This window comes from Hylobates moloch, unplaced genomic scaffold, assembly GCF_009828535.3.
Source record: "Hylobates moloch isolate HMO894 unplaced genomic scaffold, HMol_V3 SCAFFOLD_16, whole genome shotgun sequence".
Taxonomy (NCBI): domain Eukaryota; kingdom Metazoa; phylum Chordata; class Mammalia; order Primates; family Hylobatidae; genus Hylobates; species Hylobates moloch.
Genome location: NW_026652291.1, coordinates 46,178,919 through 46,201,972, shown reverse-complemented (window position 1 = coordinate 46,201,972; position 23,054 = coordinate 46,178,919). Strand labels below are relative to the sequence as shown.

At 39.3% G+C, this 23,054-nt stretch overlaps 1 protein-coding gene across 3 annotated transcripts in view; it reads left to right on the top strand.

Annotated features, from left to right (window-relative positions):
- The window catches only part of DAAM1 (dishevelled associated activator of morphogenesis 1), a 183,998-nt gene that overhangs the window by 94,896 nt on the left and 66,048 nt on the right, over positions 1 to 23,054 (top strand). For all 3 annotated transcript variants that reach the window (XM_032179537.2, XM_032179535.2, XM_058429851.1), the window contains exon 3: positions 7,768 to 7,857. In XM_032179537.2, coding sequence (XP_032035428.1) covers positions 7,768 to 7,857 — 90 coding nt within the window. The remainder of the gene's footprint in view (positions 1 to 7,767; positions 7,858 to 23,054) is intronic.

Genomic DNA, 23,054 nt, shown 5'->3' with positions numbered 1-23,054 from the left:
CTCATAATGGAATTTTCTATAAAAAATCCCTCATTACTTCTCTGGTTGTTCATTGTGTTGAAATTCTTAATAGCTAGTTTTTGTGGTTAGGGAGTAATACTGTCTGTGTGTGTTTTAGTGACATAACTGTTTATCTTGCCCTTGAAAGTAGCAATTGATTTGTGTTTAAATGATGAAATAACAACAGTACAGTTGCCACCTCTGTGTCAGGCGTTACTGCATGCTTAGTCGATTTTGCCAATCCTCACAACAGCCTTGCAAGAGAAATGATGTACCTCTCCTGGAGATGAGGATATAGAGGCTTAAAAAGATCATGAACTTCCCAAAGGAACTAGCATATTTTAGGCCATGGCTAGGCACTGGAGGTGTGGGTGTTAACAAGATACTGTGTAAGGTGATAACTAGAAGCAAGCCTGGCAAACTCAGTTGGGATTATAAATGGAAGACATCAAAGGCAGGCTGAGGAGTGGAGAATTAATTTTGCAGGCAATGTGGAACTAATAAAGTTTTTTTGAACTGGGAGCTCAAAACAGCACAGGTGCTTTATTTTTAAGGCAGTGGTTCTAAAATGTGGTATTAGGACCAGCAGCAACACCTGGGAACTTACTGAAAATGCAGTTTCTTGTACCTTTTCCTCCCTGTTCAATCCTAAATGCTGGATAAGTGATTTAAGGAACTGTCCTGGTGATTCTGATGCTTGCTCATGTTTGAGAACCACTTCTTTAGGAGAAATCTGGCCATGTTCAGCAGGAAGAATTGGAAAGACAAAGAGGAACACTGGGAGGCTATAGCCAGAAGCCAAGGAGAGGTTATTAGGATATAAGTGTTCGTGGTTTCAGTGAGAATGAAAGGGAAAATCAAAGGGGAAAAAATGAGGTTTTTCAGGGAAGAAATAACAGGACTTGATGACTAAATAGAGGTAGGAATATAAGATGTGAAGTCAGTATCCTAAGCCTACATGTCCATGAGTATTATAGAACTGCAGATATATGCAAGAGCCATTCAGAGGAGGACTTTTAAAATATTCCTTGGAGATCTGAATCCTACTGTGTTTAATTTACATATTTTATTGAAATGGCCAAAATGTCAGATGTAGAATTTCAGAATCTGTTGGCAAGGAAGCTCATTTAGATACAAGAAAAGGTTGAAACCCAATCCAAGGAAAACAGTAAAATGATCCTGGAGTTGAAAGATGAAATAACCATTTTTAAGAAAGAACCAAACTAAACTTCTGGAGATAAAAAAATCACTACAGGAATTTCAAAATACAATTGGAAGCATTAACAACAGAATAGACCAATTTGAGGAAGGAATCTCAGAGCTTGAATACCATTCCTTTGAAGTAACACAGGCAGACAAAAATAAAGAATGAAAGAATGTAAAAAAGAATGAAACTTCAAAAATATGGGATTATGTGAATGCCTATATTTATTGGCATTTCAGAAAGAAAAGAGAGATCAAGCAACTTGGAAAATATATTTGAGGATGTAGTCAACAAAAATTTCCCCAGTCTCACTAGAGGGGTTGACATGCAAATTGAAGAAATTCAGAGAACTCCTATGAGAAACTATGCAGGGTAACCATCCCTAAGACACATAGTCATCAGATTCTCCAAGGTCAATGAAAAAGAAAAAATCTTAAAGGCAGCTAGAGAGAAGGGGAAGGTCACTTACAAAGGAAACCCCATCAGGCTAACAGTGGACCTTTCAGCAGAAACCTTATAAGCCAGAAGAGATTCGGGGACTATTTTCAATATCCTTAAAGAAAAGAAATTCCAACCAAGAATTTCATATCCTGCCAAAACTAAGTTTCATAAAGTGAAGGAGAAACAAAATCCTTTTCAGACAAGCAAATGCTAAGGGAACTTGTTGCAATTAGACCTGCCTTACAAGATCTACTAAAGGGGGTGCTAAATATGGAAATGAAAAACAATACCTGCCATGATAATGAAGTCTACATATGCACATACAATCAAGTCTACATAACAACCAGCTAATAGCACAATGAAAGGATCAAATCCTCACATATTAATATGGATTCTGAATGTAAACAGGCTAAATGTCCCGCTCAAAAGACACGGAGTACAATTTGGATAAAGAACCAAGACCCACTGTCTGCTGCCTTCAAGAGACCCATCTCACAAGTAATGGTGCTGATAGGCTCAAAGTAAAAGAAGTGTCAGGAACGTGGAAAACAAAAAAGAACAGGGGTTGCTATTCTTGTATCTGATAAAACAGATTTTAAACCAACAATGATCAAAAAGGACAAAGAAAGGCATTACATAATGATAAAGGGCCCAATCCAACAAGAAGACTTAACTATCCTAAATATATACATACCCAATATTGGAGCACCCAGATTCATAAAACAGGATTTTAGAGACCTACAAAGAGATTTAGAGAACCAAACAGTGATACTGGGGGACTTCAGCACCCTACCAACAGTGTTAAACAGATCATTGAGGCAGAAAACTAACAGAGATATTCTAGACTTAAACTCAGTGCTTGGCCAATTGGACCTAATAGACATCTACAGAACACTCCATCCAACAACAACAGAATATATATTTTGCTCATCTCACATGGCACATACTCTAAGATCAACCACATATTCAGCCATAAAACAAATCTCAGCAAATTCAGAAAAATCAAAATCGTACCAATCACACTCTTTGACCACAATGGAATAAAAATGGAAATCAATACCAAGAAGATCTACGAAAACCATAAAAATCACATGGAAGTTAAACAACCTGCTCCTGAAAGACTTTTGGGTAAAGAATGAAATTAAGGCAAAAGTTTAAAAAAATTTCTTTTAATCCTTGAAATTAATGACAACAAAGACAAAATATACCAGAAGTTTTGGGACATAGCTAAAGCAGTGTTAAGAAGAAAGTCTGTTGTGCTAAACACCTACATCAAAAAGTTAGATCTCAAATTAACCTAATGATGCACCTACAGGAACTAGAAAAACAAGAGCAAGCCAACTCCAAAGCTAGCAGAAGAAAAGAAATAACCAAAATCAGAGCTAAACTGAGTGAAATTGAGACGTGAAAATTCATACAAAAAGTCAGCAAAACGAAAAGTTGTTTCTTGGAAAGATTAAACAAGATTTATAGACTGCTAGCTAGATTAATAAAGGAAAAAGCAGAGAAAATCTAAATAAACACAGTCAGAAATGACAAAGGTAACATTACAACTGACCCCACAGAAACAAACAAAAAAATCCTTAGAGACTGCTACGAACACCTCTGTGCACACAAACAAGGTGTTGAAGAAATGGATACATTCCTAGAAACACACAGCCTCCCAAGATTGAACCAGGAAGAAATTTAAGTCACGAACAGACCAATAATGAGTTCTGAAATTAAATCAGTAATACAAAAAATACCTACCAACCAAAAAATCCCTGGACTAGATAGATTCACAGCTGAATTCTACCAGATATGTGAAGAAGAGCTAGTACCAATCCTACTGAAATTATTCCAAAAATTCAAGGAGAAGGGACTCCTCCCTAACTCTCTAAAACCAACATCACCCTGGTACCAAAGACTGGCAGAGACACAAGAAAAAAAAAGAAAACTTCAGGCTAATATCTCTGATGAAGACAGATGCAAGAATCCTCAGCAAAGTACTAGCTAACCAAATCCAGCAGCACATCAAAAAGTTAATTCACCACAATCAAGTAGGCTTTATTCCTGATATGCAAAGTTGGTTTAACATATGCCAATCAATAAATGTGATTCACCACATAAACAGAATAATAAAAACCTTATGATCATCTCTATAGATGCAGAAGAGGCCTTTGATAAAATTCAGCATCCCTTCATGTTAAAAAAAATCCTCAACAAATTAGGCATCAAAGGAACATACCTCAAAATAGCAAGAGCCATCTATGACAAACCCACAGCCAGCATCATACTGAATGGACAAAAGCTGGAAGCCTTCCCTTTGAGAACTGGAATAAGACAAGAATGCCCATTCTCACCACTTCTATGCAACATGGTACTGGAATTGCTAGCCAGAGCAAATAAGCAAGAGAAAGAAATAAAAGGCATCAAAATAAGAGAGGAAGTCAAACTGTGTCTCTTTATGATGTGTTTCTATACCTAGAAAACCCCATAGACTCTGCCAGAAGGTTTCTAGAACTGATAAACAACTTTAGTATAGTTACAGGATGCAAAACCAATGTGAAAAAATCAGTAGCATTTTATACACCAATAACATTCAAGTTCAGACCTACATAAAGAACAAAATTCCACTTACAATAGCTTCAAAAAGAATAAAATACCTAGGAATATGCTTATCAAGGAAGTGAAAGATCTCTACAATGAGAATTACACTGCAGAAAGAAATCAGAGCCAACATAAACAAATGGAAAAACATTCCCTGCTCATGGATAGGAAGAATCAATATTGTTAAAATGACCATACTGCCCAAAGCCATTTACAGAGTCAATGCTATTCCTGTCAAACTGCCAATGTCATTTTTCACAGAATTAGAAAAAAGTAACCTAAAATTCGTATAGAACCAGAAAGGAGCATGGACCATCAAAGCAATCCTAAGCAAAAAGAACAAAGCCAGAGGCATCACACCAACCAACTTCAAACTATACAGCAAGGCTACAAAAACCAAAACATCATGGTCCTGGTACAAAAACAGACACATAAACCAATGGAACAGCATGGAGAACCCAGAAATGAAGCCACACACCTACAACCACCTGATCTCTAACAAAGTTGACAATAACAAACAGTAGAGAAAGGACATCCTATTCAATAAATGGTGGTAGGATAACTGGCTAGCCATAGGCAGAAGATTGAAACTGGACCCCTTTCTTTCACATAAGCAAAAATTAACTCAAGATAGATTGAAGGCTTAACTGTAAGACCTAAAACAATGAAAACCCTAGAGGAAAACCTAGGAAATACCATTCTGCACATCAGCTTTGGCAAAGAATTTCTGACTAAGTCTCTAAAAGAAATGGGAACAAAAACAAAAATTGACAAGTGGGACCTGATTAAACAGTTTCTCCACAGCAAAAGAAACTGTCAAGAGAGTAAATAGACACCCTACAGAATCAGAAAATATTTGCAAAGTATGCATCTGACAAAGTTCTAATATCTAGAATCTACAAGAAATCAACAAGCAAAAAACAACCCAATGAAAAAATGGGCAAAAGACATTAAGAGACACTTCTGAAAAGAAGGCATGCATGCAACCAATATGAAAAAATGCTAATCACTGTACTACTCTGTTTTCATACCACTGCAAAGAACTACCTGAGACTGGGCAATTTACTAAGAAAAGAGGTTTAATTGACTCACAGTTCTGCAGGCTTAACAGGAAGCATGACTGGGAGGCCTCAGGGAACTTACAATCATGGCAGAAGGGGAAGCAAGCACATTTTCCTATGATAGGAGAGAGAGAGAGAGAGAGCAAAGGGGGCAGTACCACACACCGTTGTTTTGTTTGTTTGTTTTGTTTTGTTTTGTTTTTGTTTTTGAGATGGAGCCTCGCTCTGTCACCCAGGCTGGAGTGCAGTGGCACGATCTCAGCTCACTGCAACCTCCACCTTCCAGGTTCAAGCGATTCTCCTTCCTCAGCCTCCTGAGTAGCTGGAACTACAGGAGTGTGCCACCACACCCGGCTAATCTTTTGTATTTTTAGTAGAGACAGAGTTTCACCATGTTGTCCAGGCTGGTCTTGATCTCCTGACCTCCTGATCTGCCCCCCTCGGCCTCCTAAAATTCTGGGATTACAGGCATGAGCCACCACACCCGGCCCAACCACACACTTTAAAACCATCAGATCTAATAGGAACTCACTCATCACAAAAACAGTGAGGGGGAATCCACCCCCATAATTAATAACCTCCCACCAGGCCCCTCCCCTGACACATGGGGATTACAGTTCGACATGAGATTTGGGTGGGGTTGCAGAGCCCAATCATATCAATTACTAATTATTAGAGAAATGCAAATCAAAACCACAATGAGATATTATACCATCAGAATGGCTATTATTTAAAAGTCAAAGAACAACAGATGCTAGTGAGGTTACAGAGAAGAGGGATCAGTTATACACTGTTGGTAAGAATGCAAGTTAGTTCAGCTACTGTGAAAAGCCGTGTGAAGATTTCTCAAAGAATTTAAAATAGAACTAGCATTTGACCCAACAATCCCACTATTGGGTATATATACAAAGCAAAATAAATTGTTCTCCCAAAAAGATACGCACTTGTATGTTCATTGCAGCACTATTCACAATAGCAAAGACGTGGAATTAACCAAGATGTTCATCAACAGTGGACTGGATCAAGAAAATGTGATATATATAATGGAATGCTATGCAATCATAAAAGGAACAAGATCATGTCCCTTGCAGCAACACGTATGCCACTGGAGGCCAGCATCCTTAGTGAACCAGCCCAGGAACAGAAAACGAAATATCGCATGTTCTCACTTATAAGTAAGAGCTAAACTTTGAAGACATGTGGACAAAAAGATAGGAAAAATAGAACCTGGGGACTTGAACAGGGAAGGTGGTGGGGGTGTTGGCAGGAATGCTACCTTTCAGGTACTGTGCTCACTACCTTGGTGATGGGATCATTTGTACACAGAGCCTCAGTGACATGCAAGTTACCTATGTAACAAACCTGCACATGTACCCCTGAACCTAAAGTAAAAGTAGAAAAAAAATAAAAGACTGTGAATTAAGTTCTTGTTAAACACCAATAACTTTTTTCTAAGCTCTTTATATTCATGATTCCGTTATTGTTATCCATTAGTTATTAACATTTATAAATTACCTTCCTTTAGGGTTCAGTCTAAGCAGTATGCCACTATAAAGTTAACGTTTCCAAACACTGATCTGAAAGGCTAAACATCTGGACTCTGGAGTTCAACAGTTCTAAGCTTAAAACACGACTCCACTATTTGCTAGGTGTGCAGTCTCGAATAGCTGATGTGGCCAATCTTCAGCCTAAATTTTTGCAAGCTGTATCAGTGTGGATGTAGTAATGAGTAGACCACTTGGGGTTGTTGTGAGAACTACAGTAAATGAGAACATGCCTGCACATAATGTACTGAGTAAATATCAGTTAGTGTTTATGCAATGAGAGAGTCACTGCCTTGCCCAAAACTTCATTGCCTCAATTCATTCAAGAAAATAACCTCCTTACTCTGGCATTTAAAGCTTTCCGCTGTTCACTCCCTACCTCTCCAACCTTTAAACTGATGATCCTTTGCAGAAACCCAGTGCTTCCTTTAAGCTGACCATTGTCCCACATACACACTGTCTGTCACCACACTCAGCCTTTGTCTGTTTCTCCCCTCCTCATGTCCAAGTCCTTCTCAGGGCCCAGCCTGTTAGTGTTTGTGAAGCCATCCCCAGCAAATCCTCATCTTTAACATGACCAATATTTCTAAACTCCTGAAGTTTGACAGCTTTTGCTGCTCAATGGACCATACTCAGCAGTAGACAGTAGCTCAGGATAATTCTGCCCGTGCTTGGTCCACTCTTCCCAACCTTTGTGACTGTAGGGCTGTGCCTCATCCCTCTTGCTGTGCCTCATGCCTAGCCCCCTGCCAGGGACATGCTTTCTTCGTGATGGAAAAACATACCTAACTTGGCTTCTTGATCTTTTTCAAGTTCATTTAAATATGTGTTGGTGTTTTTGTTTTTTTCTTCCTTGATGATACTGATAACGTTCCCTACAGGAATAATGTTTATCCTATGAAACACTAATTATTTTCTGTCTTCTCAGGATGAACTGGACCTCACAGACAAACACAGAGAAGCCATGTTTGCACTTCCAGCTGAGAAAAAATGGCAAATATACTGTAGCAAGAAAAAGGTAAGATTTTCATTGTGATTATGGTTAACTGGAAAATAATCATTGATTCCATTTGCTCTTTCATTTCACCACTAGAATTGGACAGCAATTTGTAATGTGAAAACCAGATTGAATATGTTATGTTGTGGCTGTGGTGCTACATGTAGCCAGTGTCAATTCTCTGGATGTTGTTTTTGTCAGTACTTCATTGGGCTCTTTTCCACCTGTAACCATCATTCATAATCATGTGTAACTGAGACCCAAAATAACGTTTGCTTACACAAGACAAATTCCCCCCAACCCTGCTCTTTACACAGCAGTCTGTATACAGGTGGTCTAGAGCCAGGTATGGGGTCACAGCCCTCTACAACCACCTTCTAACAACTTTCCATTTCTTCATCTCTCTGGTGTAGCCCCATCCCATGTGCCAAGGTAACTCTCCAGCCACTTCATGTTCCAAACCAACAATGGAAGAAAGGAAAGGAAGCACAGGCTCCTCCACTCCCGCTTTGAGGGACACATTCCTGGAGTTATATGGCTGACTGTCTCTCGTATCCCACTGCTGGTTGCATGGCCACATCCACTGAAAGGACTAAAGTCTTTATTCTGGGCAGTCACTTCCCATTTAAGATCTAGGGGTTCTGTTACCTCAAGAGATGGGGAGAATGGATATAGGGGACAGTGAAACACCAAAGCTCTTCTTATTGCCTAGTATCTGTGGCACCAGGCATCACTCCATGGTGACTGTATCTCCTGAAACAGAGTGCACTCTGCCATCTTTTAAACCCTGTAGCAGATTCTGAGGATATTCCTACACCCATTTTTGGGACTAATTCTGTTCATGGCCACCTTTTGCCACTTTCCCTTCTGTTCCAACAGAGATTTAAACCAGGATGGGGTAGTGGGAAGGTCAAGGCTAGCACTTAGCTCTCCATCAGTTAGTGGACACTTTGATGACTCGCTCCCGACCCAGGGAAACAGGAACAAACTATACAATAATCCAATATTTTTCAAGACACCACTGTCAGGGAAGCCTTTTACTAGGTGAAACCAATATGCAGCTTGGGACCTCCATTTGCCCATGTGGCATCTCTCAGCACATCTGCCCCCCTTTGCTATCTTGTGTAATTGTCCTGTGCCACTCTCCTGGGAGCATCTTACATTACTCAGTAAAGGGACTCTCTCTAGCAGTGAGCCTATGTGAGTGGCTCTCCACCTGACTTTATGCCTCTGATGAAGAGGCACCATATCTTATCCATCTTTGTAACTCCAGCATCTGATACTTTGAAATGAATGCATGATGACTGAATCACTGCATTGTCATTAGTGTTACACTGAATACTGTCAAAAAATTTAAAGCACATTAATTTTCCAGCTGGGCAATTGTAATTGGTAGAACTATGTGTCAGATTCGGTTCTGGTGGCCTTTTCTGAGAAATGTGGTCAGCCTTAACCCCTCAGTATGATCTCTGAGCCTCTATCAGATTATTTCCAAACTAAAGCCTTAAGAGTTCTTAATCCAGTAGTAACCAGTAAAATGTCATTGTGAAATAAATGTCTTCCTCTCCTCTTCTGCTGTCTCTCTTTGTATACATTGAACTAACTAGAAAACCTCTTTTTTATTGAACTGATTGTCATGGCTCAAGAAACAAATATAATACACTGAGAAAGAATTTTAAAATGGAATAAAATGTGCTCAGTTCTGAAACTGGTATTATATAGCCTTTGGAAACAAGGAAACTTTTCGCACTGCCATCTTAAAAATCTGCTGCTAGAACCGAGAAAGAGAAATCCTCTAGTTGTGGGTACACACAGAGGACATTGTCTATTTTGGCTCATCCTAGTGTAGATTCTTTCTGAAAATAAGGAAACAATACAAAGGAGGGATTGAGAATGTTCACTAGAGGAAAGAAAAGGGCAGGAAAATAGGAGCAGCTTACTGAGGGGAAAGTTTTCTTCTTTCCCAGATTTTATTACACCCTTGACAGCAATAGCAAGTTAATCATGGAAACTACTGCCCCTTAGATTAGAAAAGGCAAATCCTGGAGAATAGTCATGACCTCGGGCTTGCAGCTGCTGCTCATTTTTCAATTTCCACACCTATCAAATCCCCTTGAAAACCTCATCTCAAGTGTGCATGATGGGGGGTTTGCTTCTTATAGGAGGATGGATATGGATGTGGTCACTGGCTTCAGAATCCCACTTTTTGACGGCTGGGCCTTTCTTATTAGTACCTGGCTGGATTGCACAGACCTTTGAGAATGCACGTCTCCTACTAGCTTCATTCCAACAGCTTGGCTTCCTTATATGACTTAGCAATCAGTGGGAAAGCCATTTTGACTCTTTAGGGAATCCCATGGGTTCTAGATTTGCCTCACTTTAAAATGGGTGGTAGCATTGCTTCACCAAAGATTTTAATTTGAGCTTCTAACACTGTTAAAACTCTACTGTGCCTTTGGTCTGAAACTGAACTTTTTGGGCACTGCAATAAATTGGGAAATACACAATGAATATGAGAAGACGAAAACTGAACCAGCAGGAGGATATTATGTTTACCTGTCTTCAGAGAATGTAATTTCTTGAAGGACAGGTTGCCCATTCTCAGAATAGAGCCCTGTAGTGGCCATCCTTAATATTAAGAACAGGTTATTTTCCTTGGAACATCTCTCACTTAGCCTTTTCAAATCAGGCTTATCACCAGCAAGCCAAGCCACATCCATTTCTCAGGCTGGAGGAAAGCTACACTCCCAGGGCTCCGTCACATTTCCCGTCTTTCAAGATTAGAACACAGGGCATTACAGACATTCTCACACATAGTAAAGTCATAGAGTAAGGGGCCACTGAAGCCAACCGAAACAGATGGCGTGAGTTGGTGAAAAGCAGACTTTCCATGTAAAAATGAACAGAAGTTGTGAAGGCCAATGAGCCTGGGACCTAAAGACAGGGCCAAGCTTGGCTCAGCCCAGTGTCTGTTTCCCTGTCCAACAGCGACTTGAGTCCTGGCAGCAGCTATCTGCTTATCAAGCTCAGTGTTCATTTATGAAACTTCTCTATCTATGTCTCTGGTTGAAAACCTATTTCCAGAGCCAAAATCAAAGCAGAAAATATTTCTCAGACTAAAATGATTCAAAAGAAGTTAATTGGAATTTTGTCTAATTGAGTAATCTCGGGGGAGCATAAGAGATGGATGTTGAGGCCTTGTTGAAAGTCCAAACAAATCTAAAACTTACCGGACTGGTTGGTCATCCTTGCTTTGTCATAGACAGCAATCCACTGTCATTTATTTTTTTGTAAACTTTCATGAAAGGTCTAAAAAGGGTTTGTTAGTTGTGATGGGGTATTTTCAAATAGGAAATGTTTGTGGTTCTTATCTTTAAAGGTAATTCCCTTTTTAGTTCCAATCACAACATACTCTTTTGTTTAAATGAGGTTTTTCCCAGTCTCTAGCCAGAAACTGCATCTGTTAACAATCTTTTGGATTTTAAACTGAAGCTTTTTAAACAATGAACCATCTGACCACAAAAAGGCATCTGGCCACGCTGTATTTGCTTATTGTTAACATGATTTTTAAATCCTGGGAACAGTAAGGAGTAAGTCTTCAGAGAGGAGAAAATAAAGTGGGTGTATACATGTATTATGCTGACAGCAATCTTATCAGCACAGGAAGAAATCATCTTTAATTGCTGTTCTGCTCAGAAGCAAATGTACAAGTTGTATCACTTAACCAGTCCTTATTAGTATCCAGAAAAATACTCGTACCCCTTCTTGGGCTTCAGAGTTTGCCAAGTAAGTAAATGGGAATATGGACACTGCTAGCTGTGATGACAGCAGATATTTGAGGCAAAGATCAGGATTTGATGATTGTGCCTAATTTTTCCTGCTTTGTTTCTGATCTCTAAAGCCAAAGCTTAAGTAAATGGTATTAGATTGTCCATATTACATTTCAGTATGTTTTGAGGTCGACTCTGGGGAAGGTGAATTTTTACTCTGCTGCCGAGTGTGTGTTTGATTCTAACTTAATTAAATCATTCAGTAATCTTGCCTGTCCTGGCTGCAGCTCAGCTATCATGATTTCTGCAAACTGTTGATCTGGTGCTAGGTACATGCTGAAGACATCTAGGGAAAGTGGCTGAAAGTTCAGCTAGTACTTTTCATTTATTCCTTAATTTGGTTTGTATACCCTGATTGGATCAATTCCTGACTCTTCCCCACAAAAAGAAATTCGTTCACCACACATACAAAAAGATTAAAGTTGTATTGTGTGTGGCCATTGGGATGCAGTTCTTTCAGTTCCTGGAGAGCTGAAGCCCTCCTGTGTTTCCAGTGCTAGAGAGGCAGTAGCTTGATCAAAACACAGATTTACACAGATTTAAAGAAACACATGTTAAAGTAGTGGAATTAAAGTCAAAAGAAACCATCCATTTTCTACACAAAGTAGCTGGAAAACGAGGAGACAAGATGAGACATCAGTCTTCTAGTTCTTCCCAATATCTTTATGAGAAAAGGGGTAAACTGGGAAGGGAAGCAGTGGCTGAGCACTGGGCCTGAAGATGTGAGAGGGAAGAGAAGTTAGATGTCCTCTTCTTTCTTGTACTGTGGTTGATTAAATATACAGTAGAGTGAGCATTGGATTTCCAGGTGCCCACTTTGCTAGGTGTTAAGATTTGGGAGAGGGAACCAGTAAAAGTGAAAAAACTAGACCTCAGTGACAGTATTACTAGACTTCTTCAGAAGTACCTGGTTTAGTCTTCTGCAATTGAGTTTTCAACTCCAGTGATGGGTTCAAACTGGCATTTGTGCTCTTATGTGATAAGAGCTTACAGAAAGTGTCAGAAGTAGCAATGATTAGAAAGAAATTTGTCTGCCTTTCCTCCCTACCTCTCTAAAGACTATATAAGGGAAGCACAGTAGCTGCAGGACAACCAGCTTTCTAGACTCTGCAGGCTCTGAAATTATCTGTCTTATCTACATAGTCCCTGGCATTGAGAGATGAGGATTTGTGTATAAGCCCAGATTGAAACAGTAAGAAATAACAAGCTTGGAGTATCTGGTGTTTCACTCACCAAAGCAATGCAGTTGGTGAAGGGCAAGGCAAGTTAGTGTGTGATTTGTTTGATGTGTATTGAATATCTTCTCTGGGGCAGAGAAAACTAGACAGAGAATCTAGACTCTTGGTTAGATTCTGAGGATGATTAAAAAAATAAGCCAAATTTCTTGGAGTGGATGGTCCTGGTAGGAGAAGCAGATAGAATCAAATAGTAATCAAATGTTGTCATAAACTCCATAAAAGGGTAAGCAGACAGGCTCTGGGGCACAGAGGAAGGAGAAGCCAACCTCTAGGGGTGTGTGTGTTTGAATGAGACAACCATTCTTTTACCACTTTGACCCACCATTGGTTACAGCAGTGAGAGTTGATGTTGTGCTTTGATCCCGTGGTCTAGAAACTGGCTCCTTTTTCAACATTTGAGCTGTGTTCACATGCACTGTACACTTTCCTCTTTGATTTCTATTTTGTTTCTGTCCCTTTTGCCATTGCTTAAAAGGTCAAGTTTGGACGATGGACCAAATCTAATCTTTACTAAACACAATTTGTAGAGCCTGTTAGGAAATCTGTAAAAGGCTTGAACTTTTGAACAATGAAGTCAGTGCAGGGGAAGACTAAAATAATTGAGGCTTGTTTAGTCTGAGAAAGAGAGAGTAAGATGGAAACTCCAACACTGGCTGATTTTCAGTGGATATGCTGCAGTGAAACTGTATTACTGGTCAAAATATTACCAAATTCCAGTTGGTCAACAGGAGCTGCCCCAAGCCCTCCCAGTAAAAACCACCCTGCCAATCTGGCCCTTCTCCCAAGGGCCCACCATTCTTCCCCCATGATTCTAGGACTGAAGGGCTAACTCCTGGCATGGCACAGCCAGGAACTTTGCTGCCCTGTTCCCACATTGCATCACTGGTTCTTATTCATGGATGCCCTTGTTATACCGGTTGACCAACATTTTGAACATTGACCTGCAGATGTTTACCAAAGCCATTTGGTAACGTGTGTCCAGAGCTTGGAACATTCCTGTTCTAGAAAGTGATAAGAGATGCAGAAGAGGAATTATGTGCGAGAATGTTTTTGGCAATGTTGTCTCTAAAAGCCAATGACTGTAAACAACTTAGAGGAGGATAGCTACCCTATAGCCATAGTCATACTATGCATGCAGACAGCAGAGCATCTTGCAGCCAGTGAAAAGTCATGTTTCTAAAGAAATTTTAATGACATGGGAATCTGCTCAGTATGTAATGGCAAGATTTTTAAAAAGATACAGTAGTCTCCTCCCCTCCCTCCATGGTTTTGCTTTCCATGGTTTCACTTATCTGCAGTCAACTGAGGTCCAAAAATAGGTGATTACAGGACAATAAGATATTTTGACAAAGAGAGAGACCATACTCACATAACTTGTATTACAGTCTATTGTCATTATTGTTCTCTATTATTATTGTTGTTGATAATCTCTTACTGTGCCTAATTTATAAATTAAATTTTATCATAGGTATGTATGTATGGAAAAAACAGTGTATATAGGGTTCAGCACTATCCAATCTGAAGTTTCAGGCATCTACTGGGGGTCTTAGAATGTATCCCCCATAGATAAGGGGGGACTACTGTGTAAAACTTTGTAATTAGTATAATCAAATGTCTGCCAAAGTGTATATAAAGAGGTAGGTGGACAGAAAAATACTTGTGAAGTTGGATTGTGGGTGATTCCAAATTTTATGAAGCACGTTATTCTCCCTCTTAAAATTGTTTTTTCTGGTTGCAAAAAATAAAATTGCTCTGTTTAAAAATTCATGCAGTGTATTTTATATTAGGTTTTAGCCAGAGAAGTGGGACCACTGGGACATGGTCTGTTTCTCTCTGTCTCAACGGATGTGGTTCAGCTTAACCAACTTGAACCTTACAAAGCCACCACATATTTCCATTAAAATTAGGAGGAAAAAATAAATATTTAAAATGCAGCCAGTGCTTGTGTTGTCAAGACAATGTTGGCATATTTTTTCTTTGTCCAGCTCAATCTCTCTTTCTCATTGTCTCTCACTTTTTACTCTTCCCCAGAGGGAGTAAAACAAAGATTAATCCATAAACCACCCAGTTTTTTTTTAGCACCGTTTACCTGTTTAGGCAATGACTCTGAAAACATAGTGATATGGCCCTGATGAGATGCCCTCGATTTTCTGCCCAGAAACCCACTGAGGGCATGTTTCTCATTGTCCTTGCATTCCTAAGTGCTATAATCTCAAAGCTAGTGATCCATTTCCTTTCTATTGCAAAAGTCAGCACTATTAAAATGAACACCAAATTTTAGATTTGAAGTGTGAAATACTGTTCATTCAAAGATCCTCTGCCTCTGACAGTCAAATCAATGTTAGGTTATAGTCTAACAAAAGGCAATTGGTTTTTGAATATTTATTTGCCTCCTCTTCCTCTAATTCCTTTATTTAATGATATCAGTGTTGGGTATTATTTTTGTTTTCCTGTCAGCTTTACCACTTGGGTCATTCCAGCTGTGTCCCTACAACCACCCCTGCCTTGTGTATCCAGAATGGTCTTGTGCTCACAGTGTGCATTTTCATAAATGTTGCTTCTCAGTAGATGCCCATTCTCCTTAACGAGGTAGCAGTAAGTGAATGTACTCATAGGTTGAACCAAAACATTAGCTGTCTTTTCTCTTTGGTGCTTGGAGAATTGAATAAATCTGCAATATTGTGGACAAACTCTTGGAGCCATCTGTTGGGGTGTAACATTCTGGTTCTGTAGAGTCCTCCTTAGGGATGGATCTTCTCCAAAAGCCTTTCAATCTAGGTATCTGCATGTAGCTTTCCTAAATTACGTTTGTCCCTCATAATTGTTCCAAACTATAGTATGATGTATGTGTAATACAATTTTTTCTAAGGTAAATAGAAACCAAATAAATACTTTGCATAGTTAAACGCCATCTAAAAGGTAATCTTAGAAGGGAGGATACCATTTACTAGTTGTATGACCTGGGGCATGTTAACCTTTCTAGTTTCTCGCTCCTCTGTAAAATGAGATTAACTTTATGGGGTTGTAGTGAAAATTAAATGTAATAATATGGTTTAGTACTTATCAGAGAGCTTGGAGGCATGGTAACATTAGCTGTTGTCATAGTCAATGGGAACAATGATGACTATGCTTGTAATAGTATGAACTGAGTTTCTGCTTGTTCACCCATATGCTGACCTGGGATTAATCTCCATTTTCTTGAGTGATGTTGATGTCTGGTTTTCTCAGAATAATAGTGATAATTTCAAAAGTGTTGAACTGCAGGATATTTCAGAGGCAGAAATAGTAAGTTAGGAGGTTCTATTATAGATAAGGGAAGAGACTGAGAAAGTCACTATGCTCAGCACCAGAAGCTGGTAAAAGGAGGACTCATTTGGCAAAAGGTCTAAGGCAGTGGTGAACAAAATGCAGTCCGTTGGCTTCTGGGTGGGACCCTGGACCTGATTTCCAGAATTAAGGAACACCCTTAATTTATATCTGGGAAGTCTCCGGTTCAGAGAAAGTCAGCTTGCACCACACTTTTTTTCCTCTTAGCTACGTGCCCTCCACAGTGCTTCAGCATGCTACTGACCAGGTGTAGCCCATGGAGGAGCTCACACGAGTGGGTTTGCTTGGCAAGCAGTTGTCAATACCAACTGAAGTCAAGTCTGGAAAGTGGGTATGTGTGAGTTTAGCTACTTTTTAAATAAAAATTAAATTCCTACTCTGCTGCCTAGAAAAGGTAGGTAGGTGGTTGATGAATATCTTAAGTTTTGAAGTAAGAGTATTTTTTGATGAAAACATTACTGCTGCTGTTGTTTGCAATGGGGGAAAATCCCTTTATAGGACCGACACAAAGAGAATTCATTAAGTAAGCCAATTTTTACAAATAAGTAAGTTATTAGGTTGGAGTGAGCCAGATTTACAAATGCCGTTAAGCCACAAAATTTGCTCAAAGTTGCAGCATTGTAATTCAATAGAGCATTCTAGCTGTGTTATTTCTGAAGTGAACAAAACAAAACTTCAGTGATGCAAAGATAATAAAATAACATTTCAGCACATTTGCAGATAATGGTATTATTAGAAGTCTTAAACCTAATTACCAGAGCAATCATTCTAGGTTCCAATGAGTTGACACTCTCAAAATTTCTAAAAGAAAGATCTAACCTCTGATAACTTTCCTCTCAAGTTGTGAGATAAACTATTGCTTTCTGTTTGATTAATTTTTATTGTGAAAACGTTAAATATACAAAAAAGTACAGAATATAATAAATACCCATATTTAACAAATGCTAATAACATTTTACCATATTCACCTCATATTTTTTTTTTAAAAAGAAATAAAACATAAATATAGTTGAAGCCCAAAGGTGACTGCTCTTCTGAAGGTGGTTTGTGTTTCTGTCTTTTACTTACCCATATATTTATAGCCTAACTCCGTGCGCATTTATTCCTAAACAATATATACTGTTTCTCCATTTTAACTGGTGTATAGTATTCCATTTTATGAACATGCCACAGTTTAATTATTTTTATCCCCATTAGACCATACTTATTTTCAGTTTTTCTTACTATTTAAAAAATATTGTGATGAACATGTTTGTGCCTATGTTTAAGAGTTTATCTAGAATAGACACCTAGACATGTAGTTATTTGATATGAACATTTTCACCTTTAATTGCTCTTCAAAGTGGTTATAATAACTTATACCTGCAGTGAATTAGTTGTCAACCATGTGAAGAGTTGATACTGTCTGAGGGAAGGAAACTAATATCTCATTGCTCTGATCAATCATTTTATGAAAGTTGAAATGTTTCCAGTATAAGAAACTGTCATTAAAGTTTTTCAGTTTTTTCCCATATGTCTCACAAATCAAATTGACGTAAAAATTACTGTAATATAAAGTGCTCATTAAAAACAAAAACTCAAGGTTTAGAAAATGAAAAGTATTCTATTCAAATATACAAAGCCATACAAAAGTACAAAATATTAGAAGTATATTGAGGTCTAGATGAGTGAACCCTACACAGAGCAAACCAAATAAATATTGAGTGAATTGTTCGTATTGTTCAAATGAACAATTCACTCAATATTTATTTGGTTTGCTCTGTGTACAGTACACTCTTCCTTTCGTCTAGACCTCTTTGCACCCTGATTTCCAGACCAGGCAAATTGTGTTTCCATCTTTAGCAAGCTCTTGACTGATATTTGCCATCACTGAACACAGGAAGTTCCTCTGAGGCATTTGCCACTTCCCTGGTTGGTGACTAAAGTGCAGGTGCAGAATCAGCACATCTGCACAAGCAAGCAGATGGACTGTTGCTGGGGCTCACGCAATCGGCCCTTTCTTCCTCTAGCCAAAGCAACTTTATCTCGAGCATTTCTTTATAAAAATTTTGAGACTCTCTCCTCTTCCTTGATTCCTTTGGATATTCAGAAGTTGAGAGGTCTAACTTGCTATCTATCCCCCATTCCTAAATTTTGAGCTCGTTTCTACAGACAAGTCAATTTATGGATTTGGGGTTTGTTGATTCCTTAGCCTGAAAATACTTTGTTCTTCACAGAATTGTAAAAGCAGTGAAGAATGTGTGTGCTTTGTGGATACCATCTCTCCTTGTGCTTTCTAATGCATGTTGAGTATCCCATATCTGAAACTTTAAAATCTAAACCTTTAAAGAGAGAGCCAACATGACTCTCAAAAGAAATGCTCATTGGAGCATTTTGGATTTTAGATTTTCAGATTTTTGGATTAGGAAAGATGAACAGGTAGGTATACTGCAAATATTCCAAAATCTGAAAGAAAAAAATCCAAAATTTGAAACAATTCCGGAATATCCAAGCACTTTAGTTAACCCAAACTTGCATTTCTTTAGTGAGTAACACCCTTTTACTGAAGGTCTTGCACTCCCTATAACTGGGGAACACTGGGCTGGAAGAGAGTAGAAGAGAATGTCCTTGTGTTTGTGTTCACTTGTAATCCAACAATAACAAAAATAAGTTAGCAATATACAGCTGAGAAAAAGTAAGACAGATTGGTTGGACAACCCAATTAATGGGGAATCATGGGGAGCATGAAGGTAGTGTGTCCTGTGGAGCTCTCTTTTTCCCTCTCAAGTGGGGGTTAGAGAAGCAACTCCCTCAGCATTCACTCAGGGCTTGTCACTCATGCCTGCATTGGTGCTGCACCATGGAAAGAATGCTCCTGTCTTGGCTCCAATGCCTGGAGGAGACTTGGAACATAAGCTCTGAATGGCAGTCCTGGAGGACAGTGGTTCTCGACTGCCACAGAACAGCAATCTTTGGCCCCCAAGTTATTCTTTATTTTTTATTTTTGAGATGGAGTCTTACTCTGTCACCCACAGTGGAGTGCAATGGCACAATCTCCGCTCACTGGAAACTCCACCGTCTGGGTTCATGTAATTCTCCTGCCTCAGCCTCCCGAGTAGGTGGGATTACAGGTGTCCCCACCACGCCTGGCTAACTTTTGTATTTTTAGTAGAGATGGGGTTTCACCATGTTGGTCAGGTTGGTCTCGAACTCCTGACCTCAGGTGATCCACCAGCCTTGGCCTCCCAAAGTGCTAGGATTACAGGCATGAGCCACCGTGCCCAGCCAGCCTCTAAGTTATTCTTAAGCAGGTTCGTTTTAACAGCTCTGGTGCAGGACAAATTTGGCTGTGTGTCAGTTGCCGAGGTAGGAGTCTGTGACTATCTTTGAGCCCTCCATGGTTGTCACAGAATGTTTATCAACAGTGCTATGGTGGAACCAAGATTCTAAATGTGACTGTGTGAGGCCCTTTGAACCCCTTGCCTGTGTGTGTTAAGGAACAAGGGCATAGCTCCGTTTCATTTCCAAAATTCTTCAATCTGCAAATGCAGAATTTCACTAGGCATGAAAATGGACTCCTATAGTGTCCTGTGAAACTCAGAGTGAGTTTCTTTAGAGAGTCTGAGCGAATAGTTTCACTGATCTGAGTAAATAGTCTCTGATGTGTATCTCACGTCTGAGAATCCATAAGTAGCTATTCATTTTGGTTACCACCACCCCAGTGGTCCCCCGAGGGACATACAACACAGTAGACATGCTAGACTGATGCATGCCTTTTGTTACAGCATTCCTTAGAACTGCGGCTTCTTGCCCTGGTTAGCAATGGAGTACTGATAACCTCAAGCAAAACTGGCATAAAGGTTTATTTTGATTGCTAGCTCTGAACAATTGGGGGTAGATGCCTGGAGCACTTTGGGAAGCATTCAGAGGTTATGAATGATCTCAAAAAGAAATAGGGCCAGGTGCGATGGCTAACGCCTGTAATCCCAGCACTTTCGGGGGCCAAGGTGGGTGGATCATTTGAGGTCAGGAGTTTGAAACCAGCCTGGGACCCAACATGGCAAAACCCCATCTCTACTAAAAATACAAAAATTAGCTGGGCATAGTGGCGTGTGCCTGTAATCCCAGCTACTCAAGAGGCTGAGGCACGAGAATTGCTTGAACCCAGGAGGCGGAGGTTGCAGTGAGCCAAAATTGCACCACTGTACTCCAGCCTAGGTGACAGAGTGAAACTATGTCTCAAAAATAAAATAAATAAAATAAAATAAAATAGCAGCTTCTGCCATGACACATGATGGAGAATGTGGCTTATGTGGGAAATATTTGCTATCCCTGTCCTTGAAAGCTCCTCTTGCCACTAGATTATAGTCAGATTCAAGTAGCATATTCCATGCTGTCTTTGCTTTGAGCTTCTCTCTGGTTCTTGGCTGACTATCCAAATGGTATGGCCCATACTTTCACAGAAAGACTGCCCCAAGGCTGCCTGACTTCAGCAACTCCAACTCCAGAAGATAGGATTATGAAAGACATCAATATGGAAAGAAATGGCCCCTTCAGAAGATGTATCAAAGAGGAACAAAAAACACGTTTCCTGTGTCTTTCCTATATATATTTTTTCACTAATAGCTCCAGCACACCTAATACTATTGAATCATTCCATTCTTGGTGCATTTCAGAATTTCTCCTCTTTATAGGGTAGGGAGAAGCTTTGAGCTTCTAGTATGTTAGAATGTGCCACTAATAATTTGGGATTCTCAAAATTCCTTACACTTTAGGAACCTGGTAACTTGTGGCACTAGAAATGGGTTACAGTAGAGTCTACCAAAGAATACCACCCTTAAGTTACAGTGTCTTAAATTCTGTTATTCTTCAGCGTGGTACAGAGCAACACTGACTTGTGCAGTATCCTTTTATCTGTCCCCATACATAAGGAAAAGCATTTTGTTTTTTCAATTTCTGAGAGGTACTTCCCTATGTCTCCATATTGAGATGTTTCTGATACAGTAGTATCTTCTAACTAGTGCTTTTCTTTCTTTTGCCAAAAATGATGTCATTAATTCAGGAGTACATTGTAGAGTTTATGGTGGTCTAAAATTAGGAATACAGTTCTGACTGTCCTCAGGGACAGTTAACCTTGCATTAGCACTTTTTTCTCACTCTGAGGATGCATCCCTGAATGGAATATGCCTTTATGTGCTTGCTGTTACCCCGATTCTCCTTTTAGCTTAATTACTCTTTTCCAAAGGGTCCTCTCTTGTTATAGCCTTGTGTTAAACATTATATTGCAAATCATAAACACACTTTGATTGTTTTCCCAAGGGCTGGTTACAGAACATCAAAACCTGCTTTATGACATTCTGAAAGGTGGGTCTGGTAGCTACAAATGTGGTAGCAAGATGTGAGGCGGCAAAGGCCATTGACACCACTGATTGAATTTGCACGCTACATAAGGGTTTAGCGATGTGTGTCCAAATACGTTAATTTACAAACCAACTGGACCACATTGTACCTGGGTCTGTAGCACTCCATGGTGACATGTGGATCAAAGATTTGGCTCTTAACAAGCTATGTAGGAATAATTTGTTTTATGTCATTGCACACTGTTGTGTCATAGGCACAGTGCCTGCCTGCAGGGGAATGTGGAGTTGTATCATTTCTGAAACTAATAATTGGAGAATATTTCTTTTTCTTTGCCATGAAACTGAGGGGGAGTTGTCATATAAATTGGTTTCAGATGTTGGAGTTGTACTGATTGAGAATTTTAGGCTTCAGTCATATGCCATGCTGTGAAGTGCTTTGCCAAAATAATGACTTGTTAAAATAAATAAAGTAAGTGCCTCATAGTTTGGGAAGTGGACTGTAAAATCTCAGTTCTTAGTTCTAGGTAAGTGTTGTGGCTGCTTTCTTAGATATACCAGGTGCACATAAAATGTATTCCCCCACATCCCCTCTAACCACCCCCCAGCTCCTTGCAAAGTCAGCTGAGGCTTGTTCAGGAAAGAAGAGGGTGTTGGAGCAGAGGGCTCCTGAACTCTTACAGAAATGCGGTGATATTGTTGCTCTTCTCTTTGCTGCTCTTCCCCACAGAGTGACTAGGTCTCTGTAAAGTGGCACTCTTTTCTTGCTTTTCTGGGTGTGTGATTTTGGGGAGAACAAAAATAATAGCTATATGCTATTTCATTCAGGCCATTCAGAAACTCTGATGATTTTTACCAGTGTAAATAAAGTTTGTGATATATGGAAAATATTAATGTGACATTTTGTGCTCTCAAGGAAATGTCTCAAAGGATTTTTTCCCAGGGGAGTTCAGGAATGCTTGCACTGTATCTTTACTTTGAAGTTAGAAGATCCATTGATAAAAACCAGGGCTTAGTTAAAAGGCAGGAGAGTTAATGAACACTTGACTGTTTTGTTTTTTTTTTTTTTTAACATGATGACCAGAGAGAGTGAAGTATTTAAATAGGCATACTTTTTTGTAGCTATACTTGCAAAGACTTAGAACCTATTGTTGGAGTAAACTTGGAATCTTCTCAGAACCTCTCAACTCTAAAGTTCAGAAATGTATAAGTCTAGGAACTGCTAAGTCTGTCTCAGGTATCACTCACAAGGAGAGCAGGGAACTTTGTTCTTTTATTCATGTATTCCAACACCCAGAATAGTGCTTAGCTCATTATATAATAGAATTCAATAAATATTTGTTAGATGAGTAAAGGAATGAGAAGGAAAGCAAATGCCTTTTTAGATTCCATTCAGCATTGTAGATATGAGCTTAGTGAAAACAATTCTGCTCCTATCCTGTCCTTGAGAAGCCTTATGTTTAGCAGTATAGTATTAATGCTGTCAC